General features: G+C 45.2%; 2 protein-coding genes across 22 annotated transcripts in view; one reads left to right on the top strand and one right to left on the bottom strand.

Annotated features, from left to right (window-relative positions):
• Positions 1 to 13,885, bottom strand: part of SMG7 (SMG7 nonsense mediated mRNA decay factor) — a 52,744-nt gene extending 38,859 nt beyond the window's left edge. For 15 of the 17 annotated variants that reach the window (XM_023931633.2, XM_023931638.2, XM_023931637.2 and 12 more), the window contains exon 1: positions 13,555 to 13,683. In XM_023931633.2, the coding sequence (XP_023787401.2) occupies positions 13,555 to 13,583 (29 nt within the window). In that variant the 5' untranslated portion in view covers positions 13,584 to 13,683. Of the gene's footprint in view, positions 1 to 13,554 lie in introns of all 17 variants that reach the window. The other 2 variants (XM_086842683.1, XM_086842687.1) reach the window with 2 other exon arrangements.
• Position 13,886: 1 nt separating this feature from the next.
• NMNAT2 (nicotinamide nucleotide adenylyltransferase 2) overlaps positions 13,887 to 24,152 on the top strand; it is a 35,162-nt gene continuing 24,896 nt past the window's right edge. The window contains exons 1-3 of one of the 5 annotated variants that reach the window (XM_086842716.1): positions 13,892 to 13,993; positions 16,075 to 16,166; positions 23,914 to 24,043. In XM_086842716.1, coding sequence (XP_086698842.1) covers positions 23,959 to 24,043 — 85 coding nt within the window. In that variant the 5' untranslated portion in view covers positions 13,892 to 13,993; positions 16,075 to 16,166; positions 23,914 to 23,958. Of the gene's footprint in view, positions 16,167 to 18,187; positions 19,035 to 23,913; positions 24,044 to 24,152 lie in introns of those variants that run through there. The other 4 variants (XM_086842714.1, XM_086842715.1, XM_086842713.1 and 1 more) reach the window with 4 other exon arrangements.

Genomic DNA, 24,152 nt, shown 5'->3' with positions numbered 1-24,152 from the left:
CACTGGCTGACTATATGTCAGCTTTGCAGCTGACCTGAAAACAAGTGAAAGGCAAACCATTTAAGATCAAATATATAATCCATCTGTATATCCCCTCCAATCTTTACACCATCCCTTGGACAAGCAGATTTTTGAAAACTAAGGCAATCTTAAAGGTACAAGTGCACAAAAACTTCAAGACCGCCCTCTAATCCTCTCAGCCATTGACAGCCCCTCTCCCTTAAAGGAAGACTGACACCAAACAAAGAAAGCTCTGCTCCCTCACTACCCACAATAAGGAACTATGGGGAAGCACACAGAAGGATCACCAATTCTTAGGACTACATCTCTAAGAGGAATGTGAGAGGTTTACAGCTGGACTTGCCATGGTAATTCCCACAAGGTTTTGAGACTGAGCAAGGAGAAGCAACAGAGTTATTTTCTGAACAACAACAAAAGACCCCTGAACTATGCCCTTGTAATAAATGGATAGTGTGATGCTTGCTCTCGCAAATATTTAATGTACAAGGTTAAAATAAGTTCTGTTAAGATCTCATGTTTTTTTTATATAAATTTTGTGATGCTGGAAGTTGATGCCTGACAATTGGGAAAGTCAAAGCAGGAAGGATTGCACAGACTCCAAGAGGCGGGACAAAGGAGGAGCTAGGTCAGAAGAGTGACATGTGCACATGTGGGGAGGGTTGTCTTGCTGGGGGTTGGCATGTATAAGGATTGTTATACGTGTGGGTGCTGTGCCTCTGGCTGCAGCTAAACACCTAGCACTGTCCCTTTTTTCTTATTCAATCGCATTTTGTGGTTCAATAAACCTTTTAAAATTTTAAGAAGTGAGGTGTTATTTCTCATGCTCTTTTTTTCTCTTTCAAGCTCACCCTGATGAGAGCATACACTATCAGGTGTCAGTGGTGATAAATGTATAGTAACAACAGCAGTAATTTGTATTTTACAGTTCTTGACTTGGTAAAATGTTCACTTTTTAAGTGAAAGGGGGGCTGGAAACTGCAGGCAATGGATGTTATAACAAGTGAACATTACTTTACTTCTTTTAACAGCTTTTGCACGATGAAAGCCATTTCAAGAATTACGGAAAATGCAGACATCTGAGCACTGAGATCAGTTTCAGATGGGTATCATCAAATCAGCTTCAGAAAGTTCTGCTCTTCAAGTCAGCCCTGCAGAAGCCTGATGAGGTCACGCAACAGATACCAGCCCTCCCTGGACACTGCATGGGATATCCCAGACAAGCATAGAGAATCCTTTCCAAAGGAAGGAAGTCACAGTCAGTTCAGTGTCACACTTGCAATGCAGACAAAATGTGCCCTCTCACCTGCCTGCAGAGCTGGAGAACAGTGACACACATTTCCCCCTGGGAAGGCCACTACACTTTGCATCGAGAGGGCAACAACTGCAGCATCTAAATTCTGACTTTCAGTTTTACAAGTTTCCTGCTGCCTCCAACCTCCACTAACAGCATGGGATATAAAACTCCTAACTCTTGCTCATTTTTGATGTTCCCTAGAGAACCCCTTCCTCTCAATTCCTGCCTCAAATTGCCCCCTGCACAGGGCAAATGCTGACCTTTATGCTCAGTAAACAATGGAATGACTCCACCACAGAGGAAATGATCATTTAAGAGGAGTCAGTTACTGGGAATTTGAGATACTGTCCTCATTGCTAAGCAGCAGATGGATAAAGAGCAAATTCATTAGACAGTACCATCAGAGGTGACAGAAATAAAGCACAAGTAATCCCTCATACTGTGTTTATAGCAACCTAGCTATGACAATTACAGTGGAGTTCAGTGTTTTCAACATGTGCTCTCCAAGTCCTAATACAAAGATCTATGCCCAGACAGTCAGGCCTTAAAGCAAAATTATTGATATTTAAATATTGTGGTCATTCAGTAACTGTAAAATGTTTTTTGCCAATCCCATTCATTTTATGAACTCCCAATCACATCAATGTCACACAAAACACACATCTATGCACAAACATGACATACCCAAAAGTTTTAAACAGCTTTTCATTATTAAGAGGTTTGAAAAGACATCACATGGTACAGACACACCTTGACAAAAACACTCAGATTACATGTGGGTATGATCCTAATTTCAAGCTGCATCTTAGAAATTATTTTCAATTCTTCATCTTGAAATTGCATGCAAACCATGCTCTGAAAGCACAGTGACAGCAGAAGGCTGAACACCAGTGAGGAAGAATTAGATCTTCCATTTACAATAATTAAATGGGTATTCAGTACATCACTGTCAATCATTTACAGGAGTCTCATTAGCTGCTCCCCATTCTCTATCAGAAACACACAGGCAATACTGTTCTGAGATAAACTTACTTTCCTGCTAGAGAATATTTTAATATTTTCTGGCTTAGCAACACACAACTCTCCCGCAATCCTTTGCTGTTGGTTCTCCCTCAGTTCAGGAGTGGTTCATCCAGAAGGGCTGTTGACTACAATACCCAAGTCCATCACCAAAACACATGGTACTCCTGGAATATGGGAAGTGACTCTGCTCTGTGTTCAGCTGAAGGAGAAACCTATGACCAATCCAACCAGCTCAGATCTAGCAAATGTTACTAGCACAGAAGAAGGGAAGCAAATGGATACACTACTATAAGAACTGTCCTCTCCAGGAAAGGTGCATCTTGAAGTTCTAAGGCCCATCAAACACCAGTAGGTCTGGAGGAAATCCAGCCCAGTTGAAATCCATCTCCGTGGCCCAAGTCCAGCTGACCTATGCAGCTCTGCTCCAGCAGGCCCAAACTGCTTCCAGACAGATCTGCCACCATTGCCCCACTGAGTGCTCCAAGGTACTCCCAGTTAACCAGTAACCTCTCCCATTTTGAAGACTATGCATTGGTTAGGAGCAAGCATCTGAGTAAATTTTTAACTCTCAAGATTAAATCTACTTGTGAGGCCTAAATATTTTTATTTTATAAAAAGCAGTTTGATTTCAAATTTAAATCTCAATACCTAAAGACAGAGTCCTTTCTAGTTCTGTGTCAGAAAAGTCAACATGACATTTAGCTGACTACAAATCAGTATCTGCTTCATGAATCATATATGGAAAAATGTGGTGGTTTAGCAGGCCTTTGCTAAACATAAACTGTAGAAAAGAATAATGTGAATGCAGTTTTCCAGACTGCAGTCTCCCTTTCTGCAGTCAGACCAGACCTCATTATCTGCTGCAAAGGCTGAGGAAAAGGCTCCATATCAATGGAAGATCAAATCGTAAGGCTAGAAAGGACCTCAAAAGGTTATGTAGCCTTTTCAGGCTACATTTTGATACATATTATAGCCCAAAGCAGCATCCTGGACACTCTGACAAACCATTCCCACACTGCATTATGTCTTGCCTTCAGGAATTGCTGTATACCTCGGGTTCACCCACCCCAGCTCTCTCTTCCCACCAAATCCTGCAGCAAAAATCAACAGCCTTGCTCAACCCACTGCTACTTTTTGAAGGTGGGGAAGGGTAGTGACTGTCCTCACTCAGAGAAGACATTTTCTGAATCTTTGAGTTATATTAAGCAAGAAGAGACAATGCGATCAAAAGTTTTGACATGTGACTACACAGTTACCAGTTATTAACATTTGTGTGGTTCTCAGGCTGCACAAGCCAATGCACCCCCTACATTCCACTTTGCAATCAACCATAGGCTGGATTTCATAGTCCCTTGTTTCATGTAGTATACCAGTATGTCCAAAAGAAGTTTGAAAATAGAAGAATTTTGGCACTGTGCTTCAGCATTTGACAAGAAAGCAGGGAAACCAGGTGAATCATGCTACTTTACTACCAAAATCTGAAATCTGCATGTTCAACAGCATTTCTTATTATACACAAAAAATTTCCTGCACCTGAGTCCTTAAAGGCTCAAAGATCTTCATGTCTTTTGGATCTGTCCTTCCTGAAGACAAAATACTCTTGACGCACATCACCAAATGCTCCAGCATAGCTGTTCTCAAAGAATTATTTCAGGAATTAACAAAATCAGTTATGCAGGACAGAAGATACATTTTTGTAACCATCTTTAATCAAAGAGTACAGAATTTTAACTGATCTTGAATAAGTATCCCAAATTCATACCACGTAAAGTAATCTTACAGGCAGACACACTACTTTTTTTAGTTCTGACTTCTGACTGGCCACCTATGATGAAAGCAACCAAAACAGTCTGTAGTTGCACAAGCAGCATCAGCAAGCAGTTGACATCTTCATTAGAAACACACTAGAAATATTTTTCTGGGTACTTTCAAGCATTAGATTATTTCAGTCTTTGATATCAAAACCAGAAAATAAGTACTTCAGCTGAAATCAGAGCAAGATACAATCCCTTACACATGTCTTTGCCCCAAGCTCCATATCTCCTACCATTTACCTCAAAACAAAATAAATCTCTAAATTAAATAGTCATGGTATGTTCAAGCTGGGTGGAAAACATGCCAGACATTCATGCCCTGGCAAAATCTAGCTGACATGCTCATAAATTAAGGCCTGCTGTAATAATTCAAATGCATGTCAACAATGCATATTAAGGATTTTATTACTTCTTTCCTAGTTAAAGATTTCACATATATGTTCAACATTATACCTATCAATGGTATTAAGACAAACTGAAACACCTTCTACATTTTTACTGCAAGTTTACTTTGCATATTTTAATAATTTAATTTGCAATCATTAAATAATTTCATTACAATCAATCAGAATATAGAAATCTAACCTTTTTCTTAAAATTGAAATAATATTGCCTTTATTTTACTAGTAACTGAAGCAGCATGTTTGAGCTCTAAGAGCTGCTACAATTTTCATGTCTTTATACACTTTTGTTGGTTCTGGGTCTTTCTTTACTACTTATAAATGTGGCTTAAATCCTTTGAACACTATTCTTACCAACAGATTGGCTTTTTCCTGAGAATATCTGGCTGGATCAAGACTCTGTGCTCAGAAGTTTGGTTATGGCATTGTCATCAATATTTACACTACTTCAAGACAGTCAAGTTCAACAGCCAGAAGTCTTGTCCTATCCTTCCTTCTCCATAGGTATAGAGGATTAGCATTTCCATTTTCAGTTATTATTAGGCTAGTTTGGAAAATCTGCCCTAAAGAGCCCTCATAACAGCTCAAGTATACCATGAATTAAGAGCAGGAATGTCTAAAGGCCCTGCCAAAACCAGTACTGTCTGGAGAAAGAACCAAAACTATTCAAAGGCTGTTTGGATTTAAAAAATATCATCACACAGTCACAGCTGCTAGATACATAGCAATATCCACATTATTTCCTCATATCATGATGAGACCAACAAAGGACACAGCAAATCAAATACCAGGAAAATTTCACTACAACAGACAGTAGCACAATTTACAGGACTATCATAAAAGAAAGGAAGAAAATGGTCTTCCCAACAGATTTATCAAAAATACACTTATTCTTCGAGTATAGGGAAGTTAAGATGTGGTAAATAACATAGCACAGACCACAGGGGGGTCCAGGGGGCTCAAAACACGCAGGCCCCAAACAAACTGCCCTTTGCTGTAGCCCGACCAAACAGGAACAACTCTCAAAGCTTCATTAAATCAAGGCATCGTGAAACACCGAAGTCTGAAATAAAAATGCTTAATGCCCAAAAGGTCTGGTTTTTTGTTTTCCAAACAAAAAAGTAGTTTCCTTTAAGTAGGTCAAGAAATGTTCCCCTAACTATTTTGGCAGAATCAGTCTCAAGACTTTAAAGGTTCCACACTCAAAATTAATTTCTCATTTTCTAACAGCTAGAGAGTAGCTCAAAGATAAATTCGCTGTACAACAAGCAGGGCCCACAGACTCAAAACAGACAATGTTTCAGAGGAGAGAAGGGGAAGGAATAAAATAAAAATCATCTTTACCCATACCACCATTAGATGAAGCAGAAAACTGTTCAATCAAGCTGAGCACTAGAGGACAATTTTATCACCAAAACCAGTGAAATTAAAAGATAAGAAATAGACTGCTGATGTATTCAGGACATTGTAAGTACTTTCACAAACATTATCTTTCTTTTCCCTGAAGATGGAAGAGAATATTAACTCCAGCAGGAGGTACTGAGGTACTCCTAAGTACCTCAAGGGTATCTCTGATTTGAGTTTCATCAGTGAAATTCAGTCCGTCACCTACAGCTCTAACAATCTCAAGAGATTCAAAGACTCATCAGCCTTCTGGTTCCTGATGATAATCCCTTGAGTGTAGAAGCCAGTGTGAATAATCCAAGAGAAGTCCGACTGGAATAGAGAAAGAAGAGAAAGCAAGCCTAATGTCACTCAAAAAAGTTTATTCCACCCCAGCTCACAGGACTACATTGATCTGAACAAGTACCTGCTGATTTAACTCAGAGGAATTAAAATATTCAGCTTCAGAACATTGTTTAAGCCATTCCCCTCTCATTTGGTTATCTGGGAAGTCCCCAAGTTTGCAATCAAAAATTTGTCTTAAGTTCAAATGGGAAGAGCAGCAGCAGGCAGACAAGTCTAGAAACATGGCCCAAAAGCAGGACTTGGAGCAGGGCTGCACAAGTGGCAGCTGGTGATGACTCCAGTACAGCTGCAACTCTTCCAGCAATACCTTGTCCAATGCAATAACTCAAGTGGCTCAGAAGGCACAAATAAACAAAGCCACCAGCCCTCCACCCTGTATGGAATCATGAGAAATGATGGACCAGACTCCTCATGTCACTTCACAACAAACAATCTGTTATTCCTCTATTCTGTCCACAGCAGTAAGATGGAGAAATAAGATACCATATCCCTCCCTGAGCACAGGAAAACCTATGTTTTCCAAAACACCACTGAAATTTATGACTTCCCTCATAATACATTAAAAAGTACAGAATCAAAGTATGCATCTCTGCTAGTGATTTTAAGGAAAAAAAAAATCTGTGGGTTTATTCCCCTCCTGCCTGACAGCAGCTGTGCAGTTTTTCCAGTAAGATGAGGACAATCCTCAGGTTCAAAGTAATGAAAACAATAACTAATGTCCTCCTACATATATTCCTTACAAATTATAGCTGCATTCTTTAACTGCTCTTCTACCAGCCTGCTGCTATGAGTGAATCTCTGCTGCTGTTGTGAAGACCTAACAGCAGTGATGAAGAACCCTTAAACCTCTACAATCCCCAGCAGCTCCTCATCCAACAAAATCAGATCCTACAGCAAATTATCCTCTCTTCCCTCCCCAGCCACCACGTACTTGAACTGCAATTACTCCTCTTCATTCCTACACTCATTTTTGCTGGCTGATAAGGCAGGGAAGATGCCAAGGCATTTATCCATCAAGTCACTGTCTCCTCCCATCAACCCAACCTTTCTTTCTCCAATAGGAAGTACCAAGACATCTGAAAATGCCCACAACAGCAGGGCAGCTAAAGTTTCCAGATAGATTGATTTAAGCACAGCTTTAAGTTGCTTAACCTAAAAGTTTGTGATACAGTTCTGTGCCCTGATCAGCTTCTTAACAGGCCAAAATCACCTCACGGAACCAAACTATGGTTACTTGTTACAATTTCTTAGGATAGAAGAAACATATTTTAGAAGTAGCCAGAATATCACAGTGTACTTCACACTAAATATAGCTAATTCACCAAGAAAATGTGCCTTCTTACCATGCACTGAAATGAAGAAACAGGAAAAAACCCCTCCAACACCCTATACTCTGGGATGGGGGCAGCCTTCTCAAAATGCTTTGGTGCACTCCCTCATTAAAATTTCAGACAAGTATCACCTGGTTTTACTGCCACAATAGAACTTTCTCTTTTCCAATAAGTATCAAGCTACATAGAAATATGCAGGTTAGAACAAGAACTAATTGCTACAGGAATCATCCCTGCCATAATAAATAAATAAATACATACATACATACAGCTGTAACTTTACTTACACTAACCTGCACTTCTAGGTCACTGGAACACTGTTGTGCAAGTAACCTCATAGCACAGCACAAAGAACGCGCAGTAACAGCACTCAAAATAAGCTGTGTTCTGCAGCAAGAGAAGATTCTCAGTCCAGACTGTAAAGAGGGGTACGGTTTGTTGACAGTGATACCAGGTACATTCTAAAAGAATTATATTCTATTTATAGCTACAGCCATATTCTAGGAAACAGGACACTATTTACTAGGGTTCTGGGTCAGTGAGCACTTTAATGATAACGACCACTATCACTCCAAGCAGCAGTCCCCACCCTGCTTTTAGCCATTAGTGCTTCAATCCTGCTGCACACAGCTTTACCATTTCATCAGCACATCTGTATTAACAGTGAAGGGGATCAGGAAACCAACTCGGACCAAACCCCACAGGTAAAAAACAAAACTAAAGCAGTTTCAACCTAGTGTGGTTCCCCAGTTCAGCTTACTTTAGAATTGGCCATAAATGTATGCCATCACATCAGGGTCGAGGGTGAGGGACAGTGAGAAACTTCTCTTCAAGTTTAAAAACCACCCTAAGTCTGTATGGTCAAGCTTTTGCCAGATGCTAAGCAAGTCACATTCTCTGGTTACTGCAGCCCTCTTCTCTGGGACATATTCACCATCCTGCCAGTCCTTTCAGCAGTAAAATATGCCCAGCATCTGCTAACCTTCACAGGCACTCCCATCCCTGCTGTTACCTCCCTACAGAGGAGCATGCTCAAACCCCAGCACAGAAACAAAGTGCTGCTTTACCCTAGTTGGGCTCTGCCTGCTTCTCTCTCACCAGCGCACTCATTTGGATCACCCAAACATGATCACCCAACCAGATACTTCCATTAAGTTATAATGGCAGCAACCAACTTCAGCACACTTGAACAAGCCTTGTTTCCTTGGGAATCTAGGTTTGAAAAACAAAAAAGTATCACAGGTTTGACAGTGACTTTAGCACAAGTTGTCCCGGAATAACAGGAGGATGCTCAATAATTTGGAAGCCCATGATAGGAAAACGGGAACAAGAAATTGCTGACCAGACACTTGAAGAGTATGGTAAGTGTCTTGGGGCTCTCAGCAAGATGTACTTCCTTCAGCAGAAAGCTCAGTGGGGAATTGCTCAATACATTTTTTATTGTGATTCTTTTTACTTCATAGGTCACTACAAAAAGCTTGTTGATCCTAAGTAAATAGTAGCCATCATCAATCTTTGCCTTTTTAAATCATTACTCTTACTCTCAATGAAGAATAAGAAGTGTTGCTCATATTAAATATTGGCAGAAATTCTAGTTATCAAATGGTGGAAACATCTTGTATAGAGGAAAAAAAAAAGACAAAACTAGAAGGGAGACACTATGTTCTCCCAAAGAAAACATCAGGTGATGTTTTGAGGTGTCTCTCCTGGAAGGCCAAAGCAGGCCCCACTAAGTCTCCCGTTTAAAATTCAAGAGTAAACACTGTATGAAAGTAGCATTAAGCATATCAGAAAACAAAAAGCTGGACAGAGTACTTTTCAAGACTGACTTGGTCTTGTTCAGATACCAAGACAAATCAAGAAAGCTGTGAAACAACTGGAGCAAGACCTTCAGAGCAGTCAGGGCTGGAGCACTTGCATTTAGGACTGGAAAAGAGGCTGAGGGAGACAGGCTAGGTCAGCCTGAGTTAAGGAAGGCTCCAGGGCACTCACTGCTGCCACATGCTTCCAGGGAAGGGATTGAGAAGATGGATCCAGGTTCTCAGGTTCTCCATGTGGTGGGAGGACAAGAGACAACAGGCATTAAGTTAAAACAGGAGAGGTTCCAACTGGATGTACAGAAAATCTTTTCCACCACAAAGACATTCAAACTGCCCCAAAAGGCTGAGATGTCTCCATCCCTGGCGGTTTTCAAGCCCTGGGCACTTGGTCTGACCCCAGAGTTGTCCCTGCTGTGAGCAGGATGCTGGACAGGAGACTCCTGAGGTCTCTCCTCCAGCCTTGTGATCTTGCCAACTCCAGGAAGCCCACTGCAGGGACATAGGCTTCTCTATTAAGAGGTTACATTTACTAACTTTTTCCCTCAGATACTCTCAAGATAATTAAATAACTAACTTAGTCTTGCTGCGACTCATTCAAACAGTATTCTGGTTGCACTCTTGCCAGCACAGACAAGCATCACCTCTACATCATCCTGACTAGGAATCAGTACCAGAACATGCTCACACACAGACTGCAATTACCTCTGCTCTACCCTCCTCCTTTTAACAGTGAGGAAACACTGCAACAGATACGTCACGGGCCGGCAGACAGCAAAGGAGCAACAACGAAGAGACACAGCAGAGGCAGAAGTTAATGGAGCTACTGATGAGTCTTTGAAAAGACACCCACAATTTGAATTATTAAAGCAGCCAAACCTTTAATAAAGTTGGTTATAGCCGCATCATAAGGCTACAGAAAATTACCTACTGGTTCATCAGCACTGGAATTTCTAAGCAATGTTCAAGCCCTGTAATTCAATCACTTTTTATTCTACATTTGTGCTTGTGCTAAAAGCCACAGTTTACCAGAGAATGTCACATTTAACTGGTAACTGAGCTCACATGTTTTTGAAATGCAATTGAGACAGTCATATGTCAAACTGCTAAACTTCTGAATCCTACTTAACTCCATTTTGAACACATATAAGATTGGCATTGAAGATAATTTCTCTAAAGTGAACAAATATGGACTAAAGCTCAACACTGGCTTATAAAATGGATGTGCTCTGAAGTTTCTGTGCTATTGTGTCAGAAATCCTATCAGTGATAGTTTGCTTTAAAGTGACTTCTTTTATATCTAGCAGGATACATGAAATGCCTACTTTCAAGGAGACAAGTGGCCTGTGAAATTAATTTGATTTATGGGGAGTACTTGTAGATTCCCCAAGTAGCACAAATAGCATGGATACAAATTTTCAGACAGATGCAATGAACAGATTCATCTGAACAGGGAGACTTAACAGTGCCCATTTCTTAAAATATCATTTAGGATCTTATCCCCCAAAAGAACCCTCTGAAAAGTCTACTCACCTTACCAGATGCAGTGCAAATCTTTGAGAAGTCACTCAAACAATGATTCCAGAGAGAAATGTAGGAAACTAGATGAGAAAGAATACACTCCAATACTCTTGACAGGTGACTTTGAAAAGGATAAGACTGGGAAAGCAAAAATCCCCAAAATCTATTGCAACATAGAAAGATGACTTAAAAACAGACTCTCCTGCAACTTTTCAAAGACTCAGTACATGAAGCCTGACCTTATTTGCTCTTCCTGGAAGACTTCTGTAGGAGGCTCATGCGTTCCTCAGTTCTCACAGGTTGATTAAAGGCGCACAGTTCTTCAAGGACAGCATTTTAAAATAGCTTATTCACACACATACAGAAAGCAAGAACCTAGAAGTGGAACAGTTAAGGAAGTCCAGCTAAAAGTCTCTTCTTCCCTGCTCATCTTTTCAGTAGCTCAATTATTGCAGAGTCATTATTTCACTAGATATTCAACCATTACATGTTCACCCTAGAAATCTCACTTCTGTCTAATATTCAAATATCCAGAAAAATGATTTCTTGCAGAAATTTTCTATCCATCCTTAGTGTTAAGACAATGAAGAACAGCAGAGACTAATTGTCTCATGTCTTCATTTGGTACAATGTTTTATTAAGCTGCCCTCTCACCTTGTTACACTTTGGTCTATTCCTTCTTCATTTTAGTCGGATTGAACCTGTCCTGCCACAGTAAAAAGGAGGATGCCCTATTACTTAAGACAGAGGACTAACAGAACTGGCTCTGAGATTCTAAGGCTTTATTCCCAGTTCCCTTTATGAGCTTGGGCTGCAGTAACTTGCAGCTGCATTTCTGCCCAATGCAAATCAAACAGTTTAAATGTACGTTCTGTGGCTGTAAAAAGCATTTCACAGCTTTTCAAGCAAACCTCTCCCAACCATACCTTCTACACAGAGAACAAACCTAAATGGTCTTTAGAGGCAGAAAGAAGATGATGGACTACAGAGAGCTTAAAAAGTTTAGGAGGACTGTCCTGTTGTTTTAGGACAAGAAGATTCTTGGTGACAGAGACACTGCCTGTTACACAAGCACGCTTCAGTCCTGTTGCTTTGGCACAATATAAACAAAGCAGTCAGGAAAATGCAAGAACAACCCAGGATGAGCTGAAGTGTGGGAGGAACAAAGAGAGGAGAAACAGGTGATTCCTGCCCACAGATTGCAGGCAGGATTTCCAGCTTGGCACAGCAAAATGCTTAATGAAGAGCCTGGTGGTGCAGGAGGGTTACAGGAGCAGGGACATGTGTGACTTCAATGGTACAGCATCCCACAATCCAAAGCAGTCAAAGGACATGTGCAGTCACAAAAAGGAACAGGGAGCCAGAGGTTACAACATTAAGACGCATCCTAGAATAAAAAAGCAAGTCTTTTACTGGTAGAAGATTGCTGATAAAAAAAGCATTTAAAGCATCTGTCATAATATAAGAGGAAAGAAAGAATGAAGTTTTATGACAGCATAGGTCTACTCACCTGGAAGAGAAAAAGGCTCATAAACTCACTATTAGATAATAAGATTACTTTTTTTTTCTTTTTTGAAGATATAAACTTGAGGTAGGATCTGGGATAATACAAGGAAGCAGAAATAAATGACAAGACAAGGAAGAAGGGAGGAATTTGGAGAAACAGCAAGGAGAGACCAATGAAGTGTTTCAGAACTTTGTATGGAAAGTGCTTTCAAAATGTAAAATCCTCATTAAATTCACTCCTTCTAAATCCTTCCCAAGCCCTGAACTCCTCAGAAAGAATGTGCATGCCCTTTTTGCATACCTACTTCTTTTCCATGAGGTGTTCTCAAAGAGTCAGGGGTGACACAACACAATCAACCTGGACGTTTAGTACTTTACAGCTACTGAAAAGCCATTTGTAGACGCTGTTTTCCAAAACTACTAGAGAACGAGCATTTGGGTATAAGATCACCCCAAAGCCTATCAAAGTTCTGCTCGTATCAATGTGAAGTAACTCCTGCTCTCGACTTGAGGGACGCAGGAATGGTTCTGTCTCAAAGCACAGCCCTGGCAGCCTCACTCCCCTCCCAACCCCTCAGCTGACCGTCACCAGCACCGACCGCCTGTGTCAGCCGTGACTGAGGACTTCCAGCTGATGGCGAGAGCTGAGACACGAGTCCTGCTACTCCCGTTCTCCCAGAGCACCTCCCGGGCCTGCGAGCACTGGTCCCGCTCCACAGCCGGTGTCAAACTTCGCGGTCACTCCGCAGCGGCGGGTTACCCTTCCACTTCCTTGGGAAGCAATACAGAATTCCGGCAGGGAAGACGGTGGACTCTCCTACCCTCCCCGCAGCTCCAAGGTACCGGCGTGACCTTGCTGGGGAGCCCTGAGCCATGCGGCAGCCAAGCCCACCCACCCGCAGGGCTCGGGAGCGCGGAGGCTGGGTCCCCCACACCGCCCCGGGCACGGCCCGCTCACCGCCCAGCAGCCCTCATTGCCGCTCCGAGGCCTTAGGGCTCGAAGTCCGCCCGCTCCCCGCCGTCCCCGGACAGTCCGGCCGCGGCCTCGCCTACTCGCCGCGCTCCGGAGATACTCACCGGAGATACTGCGCGCACAGCAGGCTCATCCTCCGCCGCTCACCTGCCGTCCCGCCGCGGCTCTCACAGCCCGGGCCGGCCCGCCGCCCCCGCGCCACCGCCGCCGCCACCTCCCGCCGCCGCCGCCATCTTCCCGTGCAGGGACCGCGGGAGAGGAAGGGGCGGGGTGTCTCCGCTCTGCGCACAAATCGGGCAGGACAGTCCGCGCCCCGCCGGTCCGGCCTCTTGGTGGCCCAGGCAGCCCCGGCTTCGCTGCTCCGGCACCGGCAGTGTCCGCTCGCCGCTCTCCCGCCCCGCTGAGGCGCCGAGGCCCTCCCGCCGCGCCGGCTGCGCTTCCGGGCCGGACCCCGCCCCCGCCGGCACTTCCGGCGGCGCCACCGGCAAACCCTTCCCCCGCCCACTGCTACGGCAACCGAGGGGGCGGTGAGGCGTCCCCATGGTAACCTCGGCGCATCCCAGCACCTTGCATCCGCGTCCTGACCCGCGCGAACCCGCACAGCGACAGCCGTCTTTATCACATTTCCCCTCTCGGCCCTCTCGGAGGGGCGGCTTGCCGAGAGGCCCATGGCGCTGGCGGGAGACCCAGTCACAGAAACACAGAACAGGGCAGGTTGGAAGGGACTACAGTGGGTCACCCGGTCCCACTTCCCTGCTCAAGCAGGGTCATCCCAGAGCACATGGCACAGGATTGTGTCCAGGCAGGTCTGGAGTATCGCCGGTGAGAAAGACTCCATACCCTTTCTCGTCTCTGTTCCAATGCTTGGTCATTGCACAGGAAAGAAGTTCATCATATTCAGATGGAATTTCCTAGGCATCCATTTCTGCCCATGGTTGGGCATTGCTGGGCCCCAGGGAGCAGAGCCTGGTCCCTGTTCTGAACCCTCACTGCAAACAGGGACAGAGACGGATGACGGCCCCTCTCAGCTGTGCCTCCTCTCAAGGCTAAACAGCTGCAGATCCTTCAACTTTTCCTTGTGAGAGAGCTGTTTCATGTCCTTCCTCACCTGCACAGCATCCACTAGACCTGCTCCAGGAGCTCCAAGTCTCTCTTGTCCTGAGGAGCCCAGACCTGGACACAGCACTCTAGATATACCTCACTAGGGCTGAGCAGAAGGGCAGGATCACCTCTCTGACCACCAGGAATGCACTTCCTGATGCACTCCAGGATTGTTTGCCTTCTTGGCCAATAAGGGCACACTGCTGGCTCAGGCCCTCAGCGCAAGCGTGGTAGTGGCCTTGCACTTTTGTGACAAGAAAAGTTTCAGCAGAAAAAGTGCATGTAGGCTTGGACTTCCCACACAGAATCATAGAACTATCAGCCTTGGAGGTCTTAAGGTCATCAAGTCAGTCATCAACACTGTTGCTAAAGCACACACCAAATGAGGGGGGAAAAGGAAAGAAAGGAAACTTGTTTTTATTAAGGCCATTATCACTAACTGACTCTTATTCTTCATAACTTACAAGCTGAAGTTAGCATTGCAAAGAGAGTGTGAGCAAAAATAAGTTGGTAAGGAATAAAGGCATGAATGGGAATCACACTCATTTTGCAATTATAGAATAGAAGCATGAAGGTTAGAAGAGACTTTTAGGATCAAGTTCAACCGTCAACCCAGCACTGCCATGGTAACCCCTACACCACTAAACACGTCACCCAGTGCCACATCCAGATACCTCTTGAACACCTCCAGAGATGGTGTCTCAATCCTTAGGCAAGAGAAGAAAATAAGAGGGAGTCACAAACCAGACCTCCTGTTCCCTGCCTGCTTGCCACACTGGGGATTCCCAGGGTTTGCCAGCTTGGGTGCCTGGCCCCAAGGATCACTTCAAAATGTCCCAAATGTGTCTCATCTGGGTTGGAACAGACATTGAAGATTATCTCTTTTTAAGCCCCCTTCCATTAGACACTTTCCACTAGACCAGATTGCTCTGAGCTCTGTGCAGCCTGGCCTGGAATATTTCCAGGGATGGGGCAGCCACAGCTGCTCTTGGCAACCTGTGCCTTACCACTCTTACAGGGAGGAATTTCTGCTCAATATCCCATCCAACCCTGCCCTCAGGCAGTGGGAAGCCATTCTCCCTTGTCTGTCACTCCATCCCTTTTAAATATTCTCTCTCCATCTTTGATGTAGGCTCCCCTCAGGTACTGCAAGGTCACACTGAAGCTTATTTTCTCCAGGCTCAACAACCCCAATTCTCCCAGCCTTTCCTCATAACAAATCTGGTCCATCCCTCTCATCATCTTGGTAGCCTTGTCTGGGACTTGCTCCAACAGCTCCATGTCCTTCTTGTGCTGGGGGCTCTGGAGCTGGACATAGTGCTCCAGGTAGGGTCACCTCAGCGTGGAGTCAGGACATGGGCACATCAGGCTCATGTGACCTTGCACCTGGGTACAACATTCTATCACAGCTCAATATTTTTTTTCCAGTATTTTCAGTTTTTCCAGTATTTATACCATGTGGTCCCACCTCCTGTGTCAACATGGTGACTTGTTTTGTACTCCAATTTGTCTTTTTATGGCAGGAAAAATCCCACTGAGTTCAGTGTCCATTCAAGCACATGAGCCAGCCTGAAGAAATGAGGCAGAGGAAAATTTGGGATCAGATGAGCACAAGGTGGGTGGCTAATACAAGTTGTCATTTGAGTCTGTAAGTGACCTTAGGACAAAATGAAAGATCATGTTTCAAAAATAAATCCCCTGCATTTTTTCAGGTTGAAAAAAGGAATGTGTTTAAGAAAATAATTTTCAGGGCCCCAAGTGTTCAAATAGGAGCCTTGCAAGGCTGCAGAATGGTTTTCCTGGTTTCAGTGCAACCAGGGCTGGGAAGCAAGCCATGGGCAAACCTCCCATGGAATCCTGTGCAGCCCCTCAGGCAGGTCCTGTAGCAGGCCTGGGGCTCAGCTCCATCCTTCCAGCCTCTCAGCTGAAGAGCAGGAGCAAACTGGTTCAGCACTGGGCAAACTGGGGCTACTCCTGCCTGCCTGGAGCCTGTCCTGTGCTAAACCAGGTTGAATTTTTACTCTGGGATTTTATGTCCTGGTTCAATGTACAAATGCAGCTCTTAGAAACTGCATCTCTCAGGGCACATTGTCCAGGACTCTCCCCAGACCATTCACACTGTCTGTGTGATTTGGAGCTTTATCCTTCTGCTCCTGATCCAGCATGCTCAGGGCATCTTGCACCTGATTGTGGCCTTCCAGTACCTGAAGGGGCCAACAGAAAAGATGGAGAGGGGTGTCTTGGTTCTAGAAGACAGGTGTCAGCTAGGGAGAGCAGAAGCTTCCCTTGGGATGAAAGAATGTAGACCCCCTCCCTCCGAATTATTATAATTTTGAAATCAATCTGTCCACTAGAACAGTGTGTTCATGAGTTTCTCTCCCACACCTTCTCGACTCTCAGAAGGCTCTTTCACAGTTTCAGATTTGTTGTCAGATTGTCCCACATAACATTTTTGAGGGCTTGACATTGCTGCTGATTGCTCTGCTCTATTTCTGATGAAATTCTAATTCAAACCTTTTGTTGCACACAGCAAGGGGATAATTTCCTTCTATTTAAGGGGGATCCCGAAGTCAATCTCCCCTTAGTTTTGTTCCAAGAGATTTGTGATAAAAGAAATAGATTTCTCATAGAGGTCAACTTGTATTATCATCTTTGTTATCTATGGGTCAATAACTGTAGTTTATAATTTTATTAATATCACAGCATGGGAAAGAACTGGGTCCTGTGGTAGGTTTTAGTGCTAGCTAAAATCACCAGGGTACTTAATAATTTCTTGCTGTGAGATATGGATTAGGAGAAGGGCAAACCAGGCTCAAAACTTAAAAGGAGTAAAGAAACTTTATTAACAGGACTACAAGAATAAGAAACCAGAATAAAACCACCAGAAACCTTTCCTCCCCCTACCCAATTTCTTCCTTTCCCAACTGACAATGTAGAAACAAAACCTGGGATGTTAAAACAGTACCAACTATACAATAGTCTTTTCATCAGTCCTTGTAGGGAGATGAGTTTTCTCTTGCCATGCCATGGAGACTTCTCCACAAGAAACAGTTTCCTCATGGCTTTTCATTTCTACGAATAGCAGCCACCCGGGCAAAAATTCTACCATTGTGACATTTCCTCCCATTTTCACAGCCCTCCTAGAGGTGTGTCAATGGGCTATGAAGTCAGGGGGTTTTATTTAAAGGATGAGTTATTCAAAGGCAAAGGTTCTCTCCATCTGTCTCTGTGATCATCTCTGGGAACAGAGGTTTTCTTCTTTTCTCCCTGGGGGCAAAGGGTCTTCATCAGCTCTCATCTCTCTGTCTCTCTCTATTCAAAGCATCTCATGGGATCACAGCTACTTCAACATCTGCTTACTTCATCAATGGATACCTCTGCTCGGATCTACAGTTTCAACACTTCATCCCCCAGGACTCTTTCATTAATTAAAGGAGATTCATTGATCATCTCCATAGCCCTATCAAAAGAATATTTCAGCCCCATCCAGCATCTCCTTATCCCTCTTTCATCTGGGGCTTGACTGTTTCTTTACGGACCAACACGTCTTCATGTTGTCTTTCTATGTGTCATCACTCTGTCCTTTTTTAACCTGGAGAGAGGGACATGGTCTGCAGGTCTCATCTGTGTAGTGAAAGGGTTAAATATTGCCGGGCCTGTGGATGGTCAAGTGGTCTCTGCCAGGGACTATTTACGGAGGATTTTCGGTGGCTGCACTGGGGAAGGACAGCTAGGATCTCAGCAACCAGGCTAACACTCAAAGGCAACACGGTCGATAGCTTCCCCTCCCCCTGCCCGGCAGTTTCTGGTGAAACTCAGCCGCAGCAGAATTTCAGCCGAGCCAGGGACCGGCCTGGCCCGGCGGTGCCACTGCAAAGGGCTCGGTGAGCTCCCCGGGAAGGGCTCGGCCCCCTGGGAAGGGGCCCTAGCAGAAGAGGACCAGAACAGGACCCGGCAGACTTCCCGGGAGGGCCAGCACCGCAGCAGGCCGCGCGGGCCAGGCGAGCAGCCGGCCCCTAGTTACCTGTTCAAGGCCAGAAGCTAAGAAACAGAAGTTCCCGGGCGTGTGGTTTTTAAAAGGTGGTATTCACAGAGGTGGGCCTAATTTTCAATGGTGCAAGATGCTGACAGTTCTCAGAACTGGCCGGCCATTGGCCTGTCTCAGACCCAGAGGAAGTTCCCAGCAGCTCCCAGAGAAATCACTTCCGTGAGTGTTTCCCACTTCCTTCCCTAAATGCCAAACCACCACCGGTCCTCAGAGAAGGAGGGTAGACCGCAGACACTGTGAACCCATTGCAAAAACCCAGCCCTCAGCCACAATGCAGCAAAAATGCCCAGGAGTGAAGCTGCTCTGCTCTCCAGAGGGAAAGCCTTGTAATTCCAAAAGTGAATCCATTTAACATCTTCGACTGCCTCTGTCACAGTACCAGCTCAGCATTTCACAGACCTTGGATGTGTTTATCCTCAAAACATGCTCTAAGAGGTAAGCAAAGACCACCCCCCACTTAATAGATAGGGGAACAGAAGAAATTTTGTCAAGGTCATTTAAAACAGCAATGGAGAGGTGGACCATGTGGAACCTGCTTCCATCTTTCTTCATTAACATCAGCATCTTTAATTGTCTTGTAAGACTCGCTGAGTCCAAAGTCTCCCCTTTGTGTGCAGATATTCTGCCCCTGTTTTCATGCACAGATGTGGCATTGGACAGGCCTCTGTCTCTGTGCCAAACTTCGGCTTTTGTGTCTTTGAGACATCACATTCTTCTGCTGCTTGGGATGAAAACCTGTGATCAAGGAAAGATGAGTGAACAACTCAACACCTGAATGATGAAACATCAAATTCTCTGTAGGTTTGATGTTTATTTCAATCTGAATGTTGTGATGTGGGAAATTAGCACTCAACAGCATTTGAAGGAAGAAACAAAGAATGAAGATACCTAAACAATCCTAATTTTGTCCTTTATTCTTCCTGATCAGTAATTATGTTATCATAATTAAAGTGTATTTGTTGTCATCCCAGATTATCCTACTTAGATTTTGAATTGTTAGTGACAAAAGCCTCATTTTACCCTAATAATTGTCTCTTTCCCCCAAATATAGTCTGTATGCAAAACTTCAGGAATTTCAACTGTGTAGGGTTTTGTTAAGCCTTCATTATTCCCTTGCAAATATCACCCAGAAGAAAAAATTATAAAGTAGGCCTCATTTCTTAGAGAAATTTATCCCAATCTTTGTAATTTGTAAAGTAATGGATTTCCTTTTATTTTTTTGAGATTAAGTGATGTGCATTCAGGGCAGAAGTATCCTTTTACACTAACTAAAAGCTAACTCACTTTTGGAAGGGAGAGAGCAAGCAGCCATTCCTGTGGATCCATGCTGCGTGCCTCAGTTTCACTCCCCATCCAAGGAGCCCAGCTACAATCCTGCCAGTGCAGATCAAATCAAGCTGTAACCTCAGAAACAGAGACTTTAAATAGGCTGCCAGGCTAATTGCATCTGTGGCCAGTGTTCAGCTGGTCTTACTGAATGTGGGCAAGAGAGAAATTGGTTCCCAGACTGACCTTCCCCAGGAGATTGCCTCAAATGTCAGTCCAGTGCCCCAGAAACACTGCACAGCACTTGGGGTCAGTTCAGAGGCCACAACCAGGGTGTTAAGTCCTCAACCTTGATAGATACCCGGCTTTATCTCATGGCACCCTTTGGTGGTCTTCTCTCAGTGCATGATGAACCAAGCCCTGAGAAGAGCTCCCCAGGCTACTCATAAATTTTCAAACCTCAGTTATAAGTCATGTCTTTCACTGAAGGCTTTTCAGCCTTCCTTGTTTGAATGTCTCCTCCTACAACGGGTCATCCAAAATGGAAGATTTCTCCCTTTGAGCCAGGCTGTCCCATGCAATGTGGCCTCAGACCTGGTTGCCATGGGTTTGGCAGCTCCCTCCATATCAACTGGGCTCCCACCATAGCTGCTACTGCCGAGTGCTGCCATTTATTTTCCTATGCCGTTCCATGAGCACATAGTTCAGCTTGGCCTATCTAGCCTGCCTCAATCTGCCAGTTCAGTCTGGCTTCCTTATATTTGCAAATCCTTTCCCTCCCATGGGCTAGGTTTGCAAGCCTGAGCTTTGGCTAGATAAATTCAGATTGTATCTCAGAAACTGGTGTAAATTTAAAACCTGCTTTTGTGGGAACCAGGGGTTTTAATCCAACTGGGCCACCAAGTGATCAACTCCCTTATTCAAGATCCCTTTTTTTTTTTTTTTTTTTTTTTCTTTCTTTCTTTTAAAGTGCATTGTTGCATTACAAAAATTTCTTAGAGTCATAGGGCTGGCATATGTGGAGCAGAACTGAATCTGCTTCTTAGCCCTTGTCAGAAAAGGCTCCAGAATGTGCCAGGATGGATTCACAAATGGTTTAAGCCCTTTTAATTGTCCTTTTCTCTGATAGGTTTGGGTTCTTTCAAAGAGTTTGCAGACTGTCAGCTTAAAAGCCTAAAGCTGGAAGGTTTCTCTTCCTCCTCCCTAGCCCAAGATGAGGGACAAGGTGAGAGGCAGTCCTGGGAGAACTAAGGGTCCCCATCCCTCACCCCAGTGAACACAGCCATGATCTTCCTGCCTTCTGCTGCATGGTCCCCTGCTCTGAGGGCCTGTCTGTGCAGATGGTGAAGAGCTGGACAAATCCATGTGCAGAAATACCCTTGGTGTGAGCCACAGGCCATGTTTCAGGTGTGCTTGACCTGTCTCGAGTCCCACTGGCAACGATTTTGCAGTGCTGATATGAGCTGCCTGTGTAGGCAGATCCCTGTGTTTCTCCATGCTGCTTTCTTCCTCAGAGAATAAACCCCAGCTAATCATCCTTCTGTCCTCTCTGTGCCCTGCTGTAACAGTTCTGCAGGTGGAAGATGGCTGCTTGCCACCATGGGCTGGGTTGGACCTCAAATCTGCTGGGAGTCGCTGGGTGCTCTAGTGCTGCACAACGATCACAGGGAGGGCTGGCAGAAAGCATCTGGCTCCTGCAGCTGGGGCTGTTGTCTGAACCCACATGTTCAGGAAAAGCAGCAAGTAAAAGAAAATACTGGGGGGAAAAAACGTGAAATAACCACTGCACAGCCTTGCAGGCATCACTCCTGCACCAAAATCTGCTGCTGCTCCCCAGCCAGCAGCGTTGCTAAGTGACAGATGATTTACCACATCACTCTCCATCCAGCAGGCAGCAGGAAAGCCAGGGGAGAGCTACAGACAGGGCTGCCCAGATCTCATCCTCACGATGGCCTGGCAGTTCTGGCCAGACCATGACCCCACCATGGTCAGACAGTGCATAACCTATATCTGGACAGGTGATCTTGATCTTTTACTGGTGTTTAAGGTCAAACCCTGGTGTGAAACAAAGCAGGCAGAGAGATTCATCTGGATGACAGGAGCTGTCAGGACCAGCAGGATGTGTTTGGCATCACCAGGCAGTGGGAGAACTAGGCCAAAGGCAGTTTAGTTCATTTGTGCCTTCAGCAGCAGCAGCACTTAATGCTCCTACAGCTGCAGGTTGTATAAGCTACAGAAGGGTAAACTGCCGAGATGCTTCTTCTCCTAATGTGAGTCTCTCCTTGTCAGGGTAAGCTTGGAGGAGCAGCACAGGAAAAAGCCCAACACAACCCCAAAATCTAATCCCATTGAATCATCATATGTCCATACAGAGCCAGTCAGAAGATAGAGCAGGGAACAAGGGACAGAGTATACCACCTGTCTCAGCATCTCTCCCTCAACACCAGCTTAGTCTGAATTAAAAATCAGGATAGAAATATAACCCTGGAGGTTACCACACCCCTATCCAGTGAGACAGACCACCCCTTGCTATCAGTGTTTCTCCTGAGAGTGCAGCCAGGGCCTCCACAACAAGCATTTAAGGGGTCCCTGAACAAACATATTCAGCATCGTCTTGGGTTCATTCCCTAGTGATCTTGCTCCTTCATATCACCCAGGCTGATGAATATCCCAGCACCTGGCTGAGCTGTGAGGGAAAAAGTTTTCAAGCAAAGGACTGTGAATAATTAATCTTAGCAGGACAAGGAGAAACACAGCACACTGCTAGAGTAGGGCTAAAAACCTCTGCCATAAGAAGGCAGAAATGAGTGTCTGGGGAGTATCCTCTTAAGGACAGAGGAGGAAGACAGATGAAGGTAGCAAGGGAGACCTGTTCGTGGCAAATAACTCCCTGCTGAGGGGAAAATCTGTGTGTGGGAGCCAGAGATAAGGCCAGGACAGCCATTGGGAAGGGGCTGAAGTGAGCTGCCTGCAGCTCCTCTTCAGTGGCTGTAAGCAGAGAGGGCTCTGCTAGCCCGTGTTCAGGTCAAGGACCATCTTTAGTGGAGAACAGCAATGCTGCAGTCCTAAAAATGAGAAATTTAGAAAATTAGACAGTTGGGTAGTCTGGTAGTCTGCAAGTTTACCTTGCAGTAAAGGCTGGTTTTTGGTAAATGCATAGCATCTATCTGGTGTTGGTCTCTTTCAGGCAATGTATGTGTTGGGTGAAGCTGAAGTTAATTTCCCCATAGAACCCCAGGCGCTGCAGCAATATTGTGCTGGGACTGGAGGAGCTGGGATACCTATGCAGGTCCTAGGCTGGGACCACTTGAGCAGCACAGGGGAAACACACATAGCTGCCCATGAGCACTGAGTTGTGCAGATTACAAAATTGGTTAGGCTGGAAAAGACCTCTGAGGTTATCAAGTCAAATCTATGACTGATTACCACCTTGCCAACTACATCATGTCATTAAGTGTCACATCTAGTCTTTCCTTAAACACCTCTAGGGACGGTGACTCCACTGCCTCTCTGGGCAGCCCATTCCAATGTCTAATCACCCTTTCTGTGAAGAAATTCTTCCTGAAGTCTCTCCTAAGACTATGTCTCCTTGTCCTTTTGCTGTTTGCCTGGGAGAAAATACTGTGCCCCCACCTGGTTACCCTCCTTTCAGAGAGTTGTAAGGCATAATAAGGTTATCCTTCAGCCTCCTCATGTGCAGATTAAACCTCCTGTTACATCTCCTCAGTCCCGGGGATGCCAGTGTGTCTCTGCTGCACCTCTATGAGTATGAGTGTACATAGAGCAGATGCGGCTGTGTGCCCATCTGTGTGTGTGTGCATGGGCACATCTGTGCCAGGGCTCGTGCCCCTCTCCATGACGCGGGGATGGATGTGTATCCGTGAGTGTGCACATGAATGTACACACACACGCGTGTGTAGGACTCCACGGAGGCCGCGCCCCGGGCCGCGCTGGAGAGGGGCGGCCCCGGCCCGGCTCCCGCAGCCGCGGCGCCACCCCCGCTCCCGCCCGGCCCTGCTCCATCCCTCCGCCCTCCTCTCTCCCGCAGCCGCACCGAGCCACAGACCGCGGTGGGGCCGGGCAGGGCCGCACCATGACCGAGACCACCAAGACCCACGTTATCCTGCTGGCCTGCGGCAGCTTCAACCCCATCACCAAGGGGCACATCCAGATGTTCGGTCAGTGTCCGCGGCAGAGGGGGGGTCGGGGGAGACGGGGGGAGCCCTGGGAGGGCTCCTGGGGCTGCACCCCGGGGTGGGGACGTTCGGGGAATGTTTAGGGGCGCCG

Source organism: Cyanistes caeruleus, chromosome 9 (genome assembly GCF_971803275.1).
Source record: "Cyanistes caeruleus chromosome 9, bCyaCae1.hap1.1, whole genome shotgun sequence".
NCBI classification, from domain to species: Eukaryota; Metazoa; Chordata; class Aves; order Passeriformes; family Paridae; genus Cyanistes; species Cyanistes caeruleus.
Note: the sequence above shows the minus strand (reverse complement) of the source record. Positions and strands in the feature narration are given on the sequence as shown.